Source organism: Kogia breviceps, chromosome 5 (assembly GCF_026419965.1).
Source record: "Kogia breviceps isolate mKogBre1 chromosome 5, mKogBre1 haplotype 1, whole genome shotgun sequence".
Taxonomy (NCBI): domain Eukaryota; kingdom Metazoa; phylum Chordata; class Mammalia; order Artiodactyla; family Physeteridae; genus Kogia; species Kogia breviceps.
This window is the reverse complement of record NC_081314.1, coordinates 45470101-45484929: the sequence shown is the minus strand read 5'-3', so window position 1 is coordinate 45484929 and position 14829 is coordinate 45470101. Positions and strand designations below refer to the sequence as shown.

The 14829-nt window shown below is 47.8% G+C and overlaps 1 protein-coding gene across 1 annotated transcript in view; it reads left to right on the top strand.

Moving 5' to 3' along the window:
- The first annotated feature begins 223 nt into the window (after positions 1 to 223).
- LOC131756800 (caspase recruitment domain-containing protein 8) overlaps positions 224 to 14829 on the top strand; it is a 42739-nt gene continuing 28133 nt past the window's right edge. The window contains exons 1-3 of the mRNA XM_067033494.1: positions 224 to 275; positions 2593 to 2968; positions 12779 to 12810. Coding sequence (XP_066889595.1) covers positions 224 to 275; positions 2593 to 2968; positions 12779 to 12810 — 460 coding nt within the window. The remainder of the gene's footprint in view (positions 276 to 2592; positions 2969 to 12778; positions 12811 to 14829) is intronic.

Below are 14829 nucleotides of genomic sequence, written 5' to 3'. Positions count from 1 at the left end.
TTGCAGAGTGAGTATGGTTGAATTTACCTAAAAGTGCAAATGATGTGATTCCACCGCACTAACTCTAGGATCTTATTTCCTTTTGTATGAGTTATTATTTGGCTGCATAACAAATTACCCCCAAATATAACAGCTTAAAACAACAAATTTTATTATTTCATAGTTTGTGTGGGTCAGGGATATGTAAGTAGCTTATCTGGAAGGTTGTGGCTCAAGGTCTGTGATGAGATTGCAGGCAAGCTGTCCACTGGGGCTGCAGTCGTCCCGGGACTCAGGTGAGGCTGCAGGATGCTATTCCAAGCCCACTCTCATGGTTTTTCAGGCTTTAGTTCATTTGCTTGTCATATCACAGGGGCCTCCTGGAAGCCAAAGGAGAATTTCCAGAAGGAGAGAAGAGTGAGGCAAGAGTCAAGTGAGACAATGGCATTTGGAAAAGGGTACCTCAGATCTGGCAGCTGCAAGGTAACTTCCCAAACCAGGGTCTGCCAATAGGTGCTGTGTTAGGCTACCTGGGGAACTTATGAAAAATATACCAATAGTATATATATCCTTAGAGTTAATAATACTGTACTGTATATTTGAAAGTTGCTAAGACATTATATCTCAAAAGTTCTTGGCACAAGAAAAAAAATTTTTGTAATTATGTGTGATGGATGTTAACTAGACTTATGGTGATCATTTCACATATATACACATATCGAATCATATTGTTCACCCGTGACTAAAAAAATGTTGTCTATCTCGATAAGAAAAATACCAGTTCCTAGACCCACTTTTTCTTTTTTTTTTTTTTCTTTTGCAAGGAAGCTGAAGTCAAGAAAGTTAAATGACTTCCTCAAATTCCCATAGCTAGAAAAAGACTGAACTGAAAAAGACTGGAATTCAGGCTCATCTGGAAGCCACAGTTCCTGTGAGGAAGCAACATACAAGCCTGGCTCCCCACAAACCCAGGTGAACATGAACCCTGGTTCTCCACTGACCGCCAGGCAGCCTTGTGTGAGTTTGAGTCATAGGATCTGTACAAATCTTGGTTAGCTTATACGTGAAGAGGGTGTAATATTTACCTTGTGCTGTTATTGTGTCAACGAAGTTATTTTTAATGCTCCCTTGCCAAAGACCACTAGGAATATACCTATAGTTTAAAAAGCTGAATTTATTACTCATTGCAGTGAGGGAAATGTATACCATCCTGGAAGTGTGTCAGTGAGAGGGTATTAGGGAATATTATTAAAGGATTTGGGTTTTTGTTAGCTGATTGGGGGAGGGCTGGGGGAGGGCTTAGGAAAGCAGGGGACATTCTATGAGTGTGTATCTTCATAAATCTTATCCATGGAAGGGGAGACCAGAGAGAGGCTAAGGCTGTTAACAGGCAAAGAAGCAGCGGTCACTCTAACTGGCCAGGATAGCTGTGTGTCCACTGTGGCTTGGACAATGTTCATATTTTGTCTGTGTTTAGACATGATTAAGGAGTCTTGTTCTTGTCTTCATCCGTCGTGGTCAGAGAGGGGCCTTGTCTCAGGTTGATGTTCTGAGAAACTGTCCATGTTTATGTTTAAGAGAACACCAAGGCCCAGTGATAGCACCAGGCCAGCTTTTTCCCAAAGTATAAAATATCTTATCATAGTGCTGGACTCACAGGTGTTCCATCCATCGGGGTTATGACTTTATTGCACACACCCACACTGCCAGCGCTGGACCTTTGAGTCACAGTGAGGCAGGTAAGGAGTGTTCTGGGGCAGAGACATTTGGAAGAATCTAAAAGACAGACAGATATCCCTTCAAACTGCAATGACCCATTTTGTTCCCCAGCTTCAGGCATTACATGAAGCCATTTCCATAAGGTCAAAGGTATGTCAGCCTGTGGAGAATTTCAGAAAGAGCAAAGAGGGGTCTACAAGGTAGAGGGCCTATCCCTGACTCTGCCTTGCCTCCTTCCTGCAATAAAGGCATTCTGAGCACTTACAGGGAGTCAGGCCTAGGCCAGATGCTGTGTGACACTCACCACCTCATGAAAAAGACAGACGAGCAAACAATCACGCTGAAAAACGGGGTAAAAGAAAACAGTGTACAGTGAGGATCACCGACAGTCTAACCAGTGGTTCCCACACTTTCCTGAATATTGTAATCACCTGGATCTTTGAAAAATACGGATGACTGGATCCCACTGCCCTAACGTAATTGATCTGGGATACTACTCAGAGCGTCGCGATTTGAAAAACTCCCTGGGTGATTCAATGTGCAGCAAAGTTTGGGAGCCATTGGTTTAGTCCATCCATCTTACAGTCTGGGGTGGGGTTGGGGGTCACACAGCTGTTTTATCTTAGGAAGCTGTGGTCCCTCATCCCAGACACTTGTATTTAGGTACAAAATCTGAAAGAGAATTTCAGGGGGCTTACAGATCCTAAGAAGAGAATCTGGGAATTCCTTGTAGGGGGCGGGCTGTCTCGTGAAAACCCCCCAGACACAGGAGTATCCAATCCCAATCAGGGTGACATGAGCTCTCCGCCCCTCCAGAATGGCGCTGGCCCTTCTCTTTCACAGAAGCCTCGGCGTTAGTGTCACCAAACCTAGTTCGGGCATGGCGGTAAGCAGCTACCGAGCGGCCGGTGTGCGCACGTGTGAGAGTGTGCACACGTGTGAGAGTGTGCACGCCGGCGTGCACGCGCAGGGCCGCAGGCGAGCGTGCGTTTCCGTTAGGGAGCCCGGGCTGCCTCTGGCTGCAGCGGCAGCGGCGCGCCCGGCGCCCCCTCCCGCCCAGTCCCCTCCCCCTGTGGCTCTCGCTCGCCCTCTTCACTCCCCCGGCAGCGTCGGCCGTCTCCGGGTACGCAGGGCAGCGCTCGGCAAGCGAACCCCTCCTGCAGGCGTCCCGGCGCCACTCGAGCGTCGAGCCCCGGGCGCGCGTGTCGTCCCCCCCGCCCTGCAGCCGCCGAGCGACGATGAGCCGAGGCGCGGGGGTCGCGGAGAGCAGGTGAGCGCAGCCGTGGGGCTGGGGGGGGCGGTTCGGAAGGAGAAAGGGAGAGCGGGGGTGGGGTGCGGCTGGACCCAGCATCGCCGCGTGGAGAAGAGGCTTTGGGGTCTTTAGCACTCTCCACCGCAGGCCCTGCTTTTGCCCCTTTCCGGGCGGGGCGAGGGCTTCACTCCCGCCCCGGCATCCCCGCTCGGGCAGCACAAACAAAGCGCCCTTCGGCGGCGGCGCCTGCCCCGCGCGGGCACGGAGCATGGGGGAGATGACGCGCCGTGCTTCCCGGACTCCGACCCCCTATCCCGGCAGGGGGCCCGGGCGGTCGCACCTGGGTCGGACGGGCAGCGGTGGGGTCGCGCGCAGGTGCTCGCGCGGAAAGCGGTGGCGCGCGGCTCTAAGGCCCAGGGCTCCGGGCCCGGAGGCGGGGCTACAGGCAGCGCTGCTGCCCCCTGTCGCCGCGGATTCCCCCTGTCGCCGCGGCTTCCCCACCAGAGTGGCGGCGGCGGCAGGTGGGCCCGATTTGTTTACGTACACCTGGCGGCGGGCGGATGAGGAGGAGGGCAGGTCTCCCTGCGGCATCCCCTTTGCTCTCCGCTTGTGTGGACCGTCGCCCTTCCCACCTCCGTGGAGGGCGCCTCCCCGGCCCCGAGGCCCGGTTCTGCTGTCCTCGTGTGCCCCCAGCTCTCGAGCTTCAGCTGTCTGGAGTTCCTGCGCTCTCTGCACCTGGAGCAGGACTGGGGAAGTTTTACTGAACACCATCGGCGCTTTGGCCACCTGGCTTTCAAGTTGAGTTGAGAGCAGGATTATTTCGTTAATCCCTTTTTGCCCATGCGTGGGACACCCCCGTTCCCATCATCCCCTCAACACCCCCATGGGGCCCTAACAATGTCTTGAGCACAGTAGGCGCGAGATCAACATTGCTTGAAGGATTTCTGCTATTACTGTAAAGGCAGCCAATGCCTCTGTGTGTAATCAGCGTCCCACAGCCCTTTAAAAGCAGCCGCTTTTTACGTGGGAATGTCTATTAAGAGCTGGTTTGGGATGTTGTGGTCGAGTTCTCTCTGGGACTCACTGTCATGTACAAAAGCAGGCTTTTAGATGTAGTGTTTGGATGTAGTGTTTCAGCAAAAGACACGTGATAAATTTGTGAAATATATCCTTTAGGTAGTCCTCTCATTGCAGTAAATACTTGCAGGAAGTCCAACCCCAAACAGTGTAGAAACGCCCGGAAAAGATTGAGACTCTGCAGAGAATTTACTTATGGGACAGTCCCTGACACAAGAAGAGTTTCTACAGGATCAGCTAGAGGAAAAAGAGAATGAGGACGTTTAAAGTCATGACTTCAGTTTTTCGTGGATCGTTCATGGAACATTAGGCCCAGATTCTCTCAGTAAGGAGGGAGGGATTTTTTGGTTTTGTTTTTTGTGTATGTGTGTGTTTTCCTCGTCTATTCTTTAAAACACTGTTGCAATCAGGAAGACAGTCTTAGAAAAGTCTGTTGTGGATGGGTTTTGCTGTTGAATTTCTTGAAGTTAGCATGAATAAAACTACACTAGGACATAAACTCTGTCCGCTTGGAATATCAAAAACACTTCTTTATAGGGGGTCAGTTAACAGCAAGACTTGTAAATGATTGTTAAAGAGAACTTTGAATCAAATTATGGCTAAAAGTAAAGTTTTGTTCCTCAAAAAAAAAGAGGAAGTGAGGGCTTCCCTGGTGGCGCAGTGGTTGAGAGTCTGCCTGCCGACGCAGGGGACATGGGTTCGTGCCCCGGTCCGGGAAGATCCCACATGCCGCGGAGCGAGGCCGGCGTACCGCAAAAACAAAATTAAAAAAAAAAAAAAAAGAGGAAGTGAATTGAAATATAGTGTGTGAAATTATCACAGTTACTTAACACAGAGCTAACGAAACCTCTACCAGCCTTCCTAGTATTACTCTAAAATGTGGGCCCTCCCCACCACTTTCCATGAAAACTTGTTAGTCCACCACCTCTGATCTTTCTGGCCTCTTCAGGGAGATGTTGCTAATGTGTCATTTAAACACTTCAGTGTGGTAACAAAGTTCATATAATTGTGTGTCAAACAAGGGGGAGGTGCAATTCTCAGTAAACTGTAAAGCACCCTACAGATGTTTGTTTGTAATTTTTAGTAGCTGCACGGTATGCCACTCTGATACTTAGCCATTCCCACATTTTTGGCCATTTAAGCTGTTATTACTGATTTTTCAATATTAAGGAAGTCTCTGTTTTATATCTAATTACCACAGTCTTTCTGTCAATTATTTGTCCAGTGAACATTTTTTTTTTTTAATAGTGCGAGCTATATGCCCAACAATGTGTTAGGTGTTGGGGATGTGGAATCCTTGGCTGCACACATGCACACACAAACAGACACTCATACACACTCCTTGTTTCTTTAGTTCCCAGAGGTCATAAACGGCTTATAAACAAAGCACAGCAAAGCAGTGCAATAAAACCATTAATCTAGGTGTACATCAGACCTGGGCTCAGGGAGGGGAGTAGAGAAGGGATCTGTTCTACTGGGCTGAGTCATGGGAGTCACCCCACCCCATCCATCCCCAGTCAGGTGAGCTCTCCTTCTTGCCCACCCTGGGCCCTTATGATTTCTTTCTCTTCCTTCTTCTTCCTCTTCCTCCTTTCCTCCTTGTCCTCTCACTGCTATATGTGTTCCAGCTGCCTCCCGTCTCCCTTAAGCCAGCTTAGTTCCAGCCCTTTTCCCTCTTGGCTCCACTTCCCTTTGGAGTACATTATGCAGAGATTTCATTGGCAGTTAGTTGCAAGGAGAAAGAAGGGAGTAAACCCCGAAACTGTTCCTCCTAATTCCTGCCACCCCACAGCAGACGTTTGGGCTGTATCCCCAATGCAGTCACCTCTTCCTTCCACCTAGGGTCATTCTCCATTCACAGATGTGGCCAGTAAAGCTAAAGTCCTATATAATACTCTTCCTTCCCCAGGATACTGAAAACCCTTCCTTTGTGTGTATGTATATACAGTCATACAGAAAACACAGCATCTTAAATGCACAGCTTGATGAATTACCACAAAGTGAACACATCTGTGTAACCACCACCCGGGTCAAGAAATAGAATATAACACCCTAAAAGCCCCCCTTCTTTTCCTCTTACTTTCCTGTCCCTCCTCCCCAGAGGGACCAGAGATTCTTTTTTTTTTCTTTTTTTGCGGTGCGCGGGCCTCTCACTGCTGTGGCCTCTCTTGTTGCAGAGCACAGGCTCCAGATGCGCAGACTCAGCGGCCATGGCTCACGGGCCCAGCCGCGGCGGCATGTGGGATCTTCCCGGACCGGGGCATGAACCCGTGTCCCCTGCGTCGGCAGGCAGACTCTCAACCACTCCGCCACCAGGGAAGCCCCCAGAGATTAGTTTTGCTAGTTCGTAAACTTTATAAAAATAGACTCATACAGTATATACCCTTTTGTGTCTGGCTTCTTTTGTGACATTATGTTTGTGAGATTAATTCTCTTGGTTGTGTGTAAGCAGTTTTTCATTCTCATGGCTTACAGGATTCCATTATATGATGATATCACATTTTATTCATCCATTCTCCTCTTGATGAACACGGTAGTTTCCAGGTTTTGTCCTTTAGCCCTTTGATGCCCAAAGACCTACCCATTTCACTATTATTTTTGTCTACTGGTGTAACTGAAAAAAGGAAGGGAGAGGGTAGATGAAGGAGCCAGCCTGGAGAGCCAGGCCTGTGGATTTTTTATCTTTGCTGGTACTAAGTGTTTTCTGAAGCATTGAAGCCTCTGCTCTCATTCAGAAACCTGAACACAGAAGAAGAAAGCTATGGGATGGTTTCCATCATGGGTGGGCGAGCTGATTGCAGTTGGTAGTCTTTGGGATGCTTAGAATAAAAGAAATTGGGTGATAATGGGAAACCAGCCTGGCTTGGGAAGTATCCCCTGGGGGCACTGACAGCTGGCAGCCCAACCCCCTGACCCTCCCCCAGGGCCTGGTCCCAGAGGGCTTGGTACTCAAGAAGTCCCTCTGTCCTGGCCAGTGTGGAAGAGGCTGTGTAGTTGGCTTCCAGAGCTTGATTCTGAGTGAAGGCAGTTTCCTTGGAGTATGTTTTAAAGTTACCTAGCCTCTTGAGGGGTTTTTGTCATCTGGTACTACAACTTCTTTTCAGGGTGGTCTGGCTTTTGTGGTCTGGGGGACTGAGATTTTCTTTGGGGAAATGCTTGGGCCTTTTGGACTCAACACAGGCAGTGTCTGAGCCTGTAGAATGTCAGGGTGTCTCACAGGATCAGACATTCTCCATGAAAGATGCTGATGACAGCAGACCCTGCATTGGGACCCTGCATTGTTGACTTCCTCCTTTGCTCCCAAGCTTCAAATCTTCCCACGGGGGAAATACGAAGACTGCTCAGTGGACTGAATGATCGCCACTCAGCACCCTGGGGTTGCCATCAGTTTGGTTACAGTTAGAGTTACCCCACCTCCCTGTCTTTCCTCGTCTCCTACCTCTCTCCCCCTGAACACACTTGCTTTCCTCCTGTTCCTGGACCTTGATTAATTCCTTCCTGCCTCAGACAGAAGCTGTGCAACATTCTCTTGTCCATTCTTGCTTGTCCTTTGTGGTTCAGTTTAAATGTCACTTCCCCAGGAAGTCCTCTCCAATTTTTCAATCTTAGACAAGTGCTCTTGAAGCACTTCCTGTCTCAGATACAAGAAGACAGTCTTCCCCATCAGGCTGATGTGTTCTTGAAGGCACAGACCCAGTTGCTTTGTTCACTTATGCCTGGCACATAATCCATCCATGTTTGTTAAATGGATGAATTGATGGGTAAACCAAGAGGCCTGAGACAAGTTGTGAGATTGTCTCTGCTTATAATTTGCTGTGTGATCTTGAGTGTTCATTAACTTCACCTCTCCTTGAGTCTATCTCCCCCTCTGTAAAATAATGCATCAGGCTGGAAGATCTTGTAGGCACCTTTCCGCTTCAGTTTTTTCTGAGTCTAACAGTGAGAAGACCCTACATGAGGCGTAGCATTCTTTGAAAATGAAGGCTGGCCTTAACATCATGGTTTAAGTGGCCTTAGTTACATGCCCGTGTTCTTAGCACAAGAGCTCTGTTCTTCCCAGTTCATCATAGCCTGCTCTGGGCTAAGACTATAGCTTATATTTGCTTTTATTTTGCTCTTCCCACATCATATACATTTATTTATTTCCTGATCTGTCTTCTCTTCCGTTAGTGTGCCCCTTGGGGACAAGGTTCATGCGTCACGTGTTACTTTTATATCCCCTTCGCCTAGCACAGCACCTGTGAGTTAATTTCAGTTGATGAAAAGAGATCTGTATTGTAGAGAATATTACTTTGATTGAGATTATTCTCTGGAAAGTATAGCTATTTCATGATTATGCAGATTAACTCTAGTTTGTGACTAACATAAACTCTTTTCTACTTTCCTTAACCCATTTAACAACTTCTGGCCTATTTCCCAGAAGGTTGATAGGGGCTAAAAGAAGTAAAACACTAGTTGGTTTAATTCTGGTGAAAAGTTAAAGGAGGGTTTGGGGCTCATTATGGGTTTAATTATACCTAATAACTAAGGTCTCTGAGCCTTATTTCCTCATCTGTGAAACGGAGATGACACTAGTTCAGTATCAAGCACTAAAAAGGTTGTTGCAATGAGCCCATCGATGGGCTTGGGGTCCTTGGCTTGGGTTCAGGCACACAGTAAATATTTTTAAAATATTAGTTAAAGAAAAAAATTAGGTATTATATTACATTTTTATTTTCACTCTAAGAATTGCTAAAGATCTTTAACTGGAGAATTATTACTTATTGAGCCAGATTTGAGTGAAAGCCTTCTGGCACCTACTATCCACCTGTCAGGCTGGGAGTGGGGGTGGGAGAAAGGCTCCCTCAGGTTGGATTTCACTATGCTGAGATGCAGGGTTTTTCTCCTCCCGCTGAGGGAAAGGGGCCTGTATTAGACGGGGCCTGGGAGCTCATAGGCATGGGCGGCATTGAAATTATACCTAGTCGTCATGGTTGAGTCCCGATGAAAATGTAAGGAATTTTAAGTGATATTAAGTAACTGTCCAAGCCCCTTCCCTGCTGATCTTCGGCCCCTAAATTATACTGGGAACATTTGGAATGGGTACTCTCTCTCCGTGGTTACCGTGGTTTTCCTTTTAAGAAACCACATGGAAAAAGCAGAAAGGGAGAGGATGTGGGGAACTAGCATCCATGTAGTGTGTTAGGGAGGAAGAAAATCTTCCTCTACCCTTCTGGGTTCTTCGGGTATAAGGATTAAAGTGTGACATGACACAGATGAACAGGAGAAAGTCACACGAAAATGTAATAACAGGGACACGTAGGAGATACCGAGGAAAACTTGAAAAACGCCAAAGCCCTCACCTTAAATACCGTCCTCAGCTAAAGACCAAAGAGGATGTTGAAGGTGAGGAAGAGTGAGTTCTGGGAGGTCACCAGGAAGAGCACGGTAAACACAGGTAAGGTTGTGTTGCACATCTAACTCACTGCCTTCTCCACTGATAAGATGCAGATTTGGACACCCTTGCAGACAGCGATTTCCCTTACAAATGTAAATGTTTCTTACAGAGGGTAAGTCCTGCTTGGTTTTCAGTGTTTTTTTCCTTGCCTGCTGTTTCTTAGAGAATAGCCAGCTTAAAATAATTAATATACCAAAGAGACATATTTTAGGGTAGCAAATTCTGCTACTCTGTAAAGTGGCTAGGCCCCTGTGGGTCCCCTGGGGTTGCTCCCTCCACCCGGCTGTGACTGCTGAAGCATCCCTGCGGGCAGGCTCCTACACCTTGGGGCTAAGTCTCCTCCCCCATAACTGTCGGGTGTTTTAGTACAGAGAGCTGGCCCTCTACCCTGCAGCCTCACTACATGGAGAAAATAAAGGTTTTCCATAAAGATTTTCTGTTTTTTAGCAGAAGTTCTGGTATCTAGACACAGGTACACACATCTGGAAATAAAGATAAACAGCTGTAGAAAGGGGAATATGAAAGGGACAATTAAGAGAAAAACGCGATTTGTCATTGGGGACACAGTGGGTTTTAAGCAGACATATTTTGTACAATAAGAATGGCTAACTCTCAATACATGTTCTCATAATTATTTTTAAATTAAAAGGCACAGTGACTGCATTATAAGAGGTAAGAGTCTAGAGAAAAAGATGCAGTGGTTGGCTTTTTCTTTTATGCATTTCATTGGGAACCATATTTTAGCCTTTCTTAGTGTCTTGAAGCATTTCCTAATTTCAGGTTTACCACCACTCTCTGACCTTTTGAGCTGGAGTTTAGGATTAAAAAATAAGAGGACTTAGGTCTGAAAATGAAAATACATGTTTTTCCTAGAAAATACCAAATACCAAATACTTGGGGATGTTTACCAGAAAAAATGTTGATTCAAGGAGGTTTTCAAAATCTGGAGGCTCCTGACTAACTTGACTGAAGAAGAGAAAGGAAAGGGCAAGCAGTTGGTGTGCTGCTTTTGCTGTTTTCTTCCTCAGTCTACTTGCACTACCAGGATTGGGGTTTGGGGTAAAGTGGTGGGGAGTGAAGGGAGACATGGTACCAGGCAACTATGGGGCTTTGAAGTCATAATGACCTAGAGTCAAGTGCTTCTTTTCTGTTTGTTAGCTGTGTGACCTCAAGGAAGTTAATGAACCTCTCTGAGCCTCAGTCCCTGCATTTGTAAAATGGCCTTCATAGGCTTATTGGGATGATTCAGTGAGAAAATGCAGAAAGATTTTACACCCCCGTAAGTGCAAATAACAGCATTGTTGTTTTCTGCCTGCTTTTTCATTTATTCATCAAAGATTCTGATTTGGTGGGCCCAGAAAAAATGGTTTCTAGGAGGCACCCTGTAGAGTTCTAATGTCCTCAGTCCACACCTTGAGAAACGCTGTCCTTAAGGGATGAGGAGCAGTTTGGGCATCAAGGGGTAGGGCAGGGCTGTCACGTACATGCACACACAACTCGAGGGGATACCCCAACATTGTAGTACACGTCCATGGAGCGCACATAGTTGGGGTACCTGACCTGCAAGGCCACAGGCGGTGACCCTTTTGGGGGGGGCGGTACAGAGAGTGGTGTGTGTGTGTGTGTGTGTGTGTGTGTGTGTGTGTGTGTGTGTGTGTGTGTGTGTGTGTTATGCAGGGTATGCTTGGGGCACTGAAGAGCTTTCCCTCTGAGGGAGAACGCAGGGTGGGAGATGAGGAAGCAGGGTGGGGGTCCTTGTGTGCCATGCCAGGGAACTCAGGCTTTGGCCAGGAAGTGGTGAGAAGCCACAGAAGAGTCTAGGCAAAGACATGATTAGGTCATGCTGATGGTCACATGAGGGAAAAACCAAGAGAATGAGACGGTAATTATGAGAGAATATAATCAACCAGCTGGATGGGGAGAGGGCTTGAATGGAGGCGGAAGCAGTTTGCATGGAGGAGGGGACAGACTTGAGAGACATGTTGGAGGAGGCAGAGGAGGTTAGGAGGACACAGATTGTGCTGCTTGCTGAGAAAAAGGGAGCAGGAGCTCGTTTTGACTTGGAGGTTCCAGTTAGGTGACCTGGTGAGGTCAGGAGGAGCAGGTTCTCTTGGAGAGGGGAAGGCAGTGATGAGTTAAGTGCTGACCGTAGTCAATTGAAAGTGCTGAATTGACCTTTGGGCCCTAGGCACCTAGGCACCTGGAACTCTGGGAAGGGGCCTGGAAGGGGGCAAAGATTTAGGATCTGAAACCTTGGCATGAAGGTGAGCATGAGACCGTGAGGAGGGTGCCTGGGAGGCTGGGGCCTGGAGCCAGGAGATGGAGCACGTGCAGAGGGGAGAGGCCACTGAGGCATGGGAGGGGGGAGGGGGAGCAGACCGGTTGAGAGGGACTGGAAGCCACGGGGTGGGGGCGAGCCCGTCACGTCCTTCATCTAAAGAGAGAGCGGTCACTAAGGATGGAGAGAGCCCGCTGGGTCTGTCGGACGGGAGTCTTCGGTGGCTGTAGCTAACGTGGGACAGCAGAAGGCAGGTGGCTTTGATTCTGGGAGAGGGAGTGGGAAGCGGAGACCGTGAGTGCTCCCGTGAGACCGGCACCAGCCGGGCCTGGACAGGGAGTCCGGGCGGTGGTGAGGACGGCATGTCAGCTCAGGCGGGGGAAGGGCCGCTGTCCGAGCCCTTAATTCTTAGGCGTGCTGTGTCTGCGGGAGGAGGCCAGAGAAGCAGGTGAGAAGACCTGGGCAGGGGAGGGCGACTCAGGGAGCAGCTCTGGGAACCAGGAGTAGGGGCTGGGGGCCAGCGCGGCTGGGCTGGGCGAGGAGCATGGATCGCTGGAAACGCGGCAGAGCAAGCGGCGTGGCGTGCACGGGGGTGCCGGGGTGTGAGCGGACAAGCTGGGCTTCAGGTGCACGCTCCGTAAGCCCCATTTGGGCTTCCCTGGTGGTGCAGTGGTTGCGAGTCCGCCTGCCATGCAGGGGACGCGGGTTCGTACCCCGGTCCGGGAAGATCCCACATGCCGCGGAACAGCTGGGCCCATGAGCCATGGCCCCTGAGCCTGCGCGTCGGGAGAAGACACAACAGTGAGAGGCCCCCGTACCGCGAAACAAACAAACATAAGCCCCATCTATCCCGTGGTTGAGTCAGGCCCTAGTAGGTGAGTAGTGAGAGGGGCAGGAAGAGCCTTGAGGAGGGAGAGAGTTCTTTCATCTGCAACATTTCTGGAGAAACATAGTATGATCATTTTGAAGACTTTCATAATTATTTTGTATAAAATTAGTATCCATTTATAAAACTGTTTTTCTTTTCTTGTTCTAGTGATGATCACAGTGCCTCTTCAGAAGAAAAAGGTATGGAACTCTTACATCAATGCTGAGTTATCGAAAACTTAACCTATACTGTGGAAATTTACATTTTTAGAAAGTGATTTTTTTTATTAATTTTATTTATTGACTACAGTTTACATTCATGCATTCACCAACTTATACAAATGTGTTAAAGTAATCAATAGGTTAGGATGATGCGATAATGACAGTTTTTCAGAATTTTCTTTAAGATTGTTTTTCAGCAGATATTCCCAAAAAAAAGAAATGTAAAGAATTTGGGCCTTTGTAGTTTTTATAACTTAAGAATAGAAAATAAATGGTCTTACATCTCTCTCCTTTTAAACTGACTCTAATGTTCTTTTTAACCTTATTTTAAATTCAATAAAGTAAGATTAGAGAAGTATTGTCAACTGAATTCTATAAATGTTCCATACACAATGACTAGATATTTTCTTTAATACTTGAGTGTTGTCGTCAGTTTTAGATACTTAATGAAAATAACAACACACAATTCTATCCCTGAAAGTGGGTCAAATAAACACTCTTTTAATTAATTAATTAATTTTAAAAAATTTATTTATTTATTATTTATTTTTGGCTGCGTTGGGTCTTGTTGCTGCATGCGGCTTTCTCTAGTTGCGGCAAGTGGGGGCTGCTTTTCGTTGTGGCGCACAGGCTTCTCATTGCAGTGGCTTCTCTTGTTACGGAGCTCCAGCTGTAGGTGTGTGCGCTTCAGTAGATGTGGCTCGCAGGCTCTAGAGTGCAGGCTCAGTAGTTGTGGCGCATAGGCTTAGTTGCTCCGTGGCATGTGGGATCTTCCCGGACCAGGGCTCGAACCTGTGTCCCCCGCATTGGCAGGCAGATTCTTAACCACTGTGCCATCAGGGAAGCCCAATACTCCTTTATTAAAGGAAGGTCTTGGTCTAGGTTTGGGGGTTGCTGAGGGTCGAGTCCTCTTTTTGGCCTGTGCTGCTTGTTATTAAAGGCTGTAAACAGTGTGTGGGGATGTATTTCTTGCTTTGGCTCCTTCTCTTTATCGTGTGCTGCATGGCTCCGAGTCCTTCTGGAGGGTGGTTCCGAGGCCACTTTAGTTGTTGACCTGTGTCACTTGACTGCAGAGTGGCTTAGAAACTCCTCAGCTCATCACTGGGCCACTGTCTTACTTTTGCAAGTTCCATATCCCTCCTGTGTTTCATTTTTTCTAGTACAGAATAATAACCTGCTTAATAAAAGTATTCTGATTAAAATCTAATAACAGATTCTGTAACATTTGGCTGCAATGTGTAGTGTATGGGGCTGTCATGAATCTGTCAAGTGTAGGGTTGGATCTGGCCAGCTTTTCTGCTTGCTGGTGCTGACCTCAGCCTCACCCGTCCCTCTCTTTGCTTTTGCCTGTTTCTCTCTGCTTGAGATGCCTCTCCCTTCCTGCACGCTTAACCTCCCAGGCTTGTTTCAGCGCTACCAAATTCAAGGACTCGTGCTGAATCCCTCACCCGCAGTGAGTGGTCTCAGTTTCCCTCCTGGACCAGCAGAATACTGGCCTTCCTTCATTTTGTATTGTCCTGATTTCTTCATTTGTCTATACACGGCCACTGCTTGTCCTCACACAGGCTGTTTGCTGGGACATGGATTTTCTTCTAATGCTGCAAAGTGCCCATCACACGGTGGACACTAAGTCAATGTTCATTAAATTGAAGGGACAGTAGTCTCTGCCCACGCCCAGGGGAATTAGTCAACTGGTAATTAAGCCCCTGTTGTTCACCAGCCTGGCACGGGTGAATGTTTCAGACAAACGAAATGGAAGAGTTGTCTGTTCCATAAGCAGTGTAATTGAGCATGGGGTAAATACAGACTAGGGACATGGTGGCTAAGGGGCAGTCCTTCCCTACACAGAAATGCTCTTCCTCTGTTTAACATTGTTGGTAACTTCTGCAGCCGTTACCCCTTCTTCTCCTATACTATAATATCTCCATTCCCGTGCACCCACGGTGGCCTAGGCTCTCATCACTTCATATCTGGATCTCTGCAGTGGCCTCCGTGTCA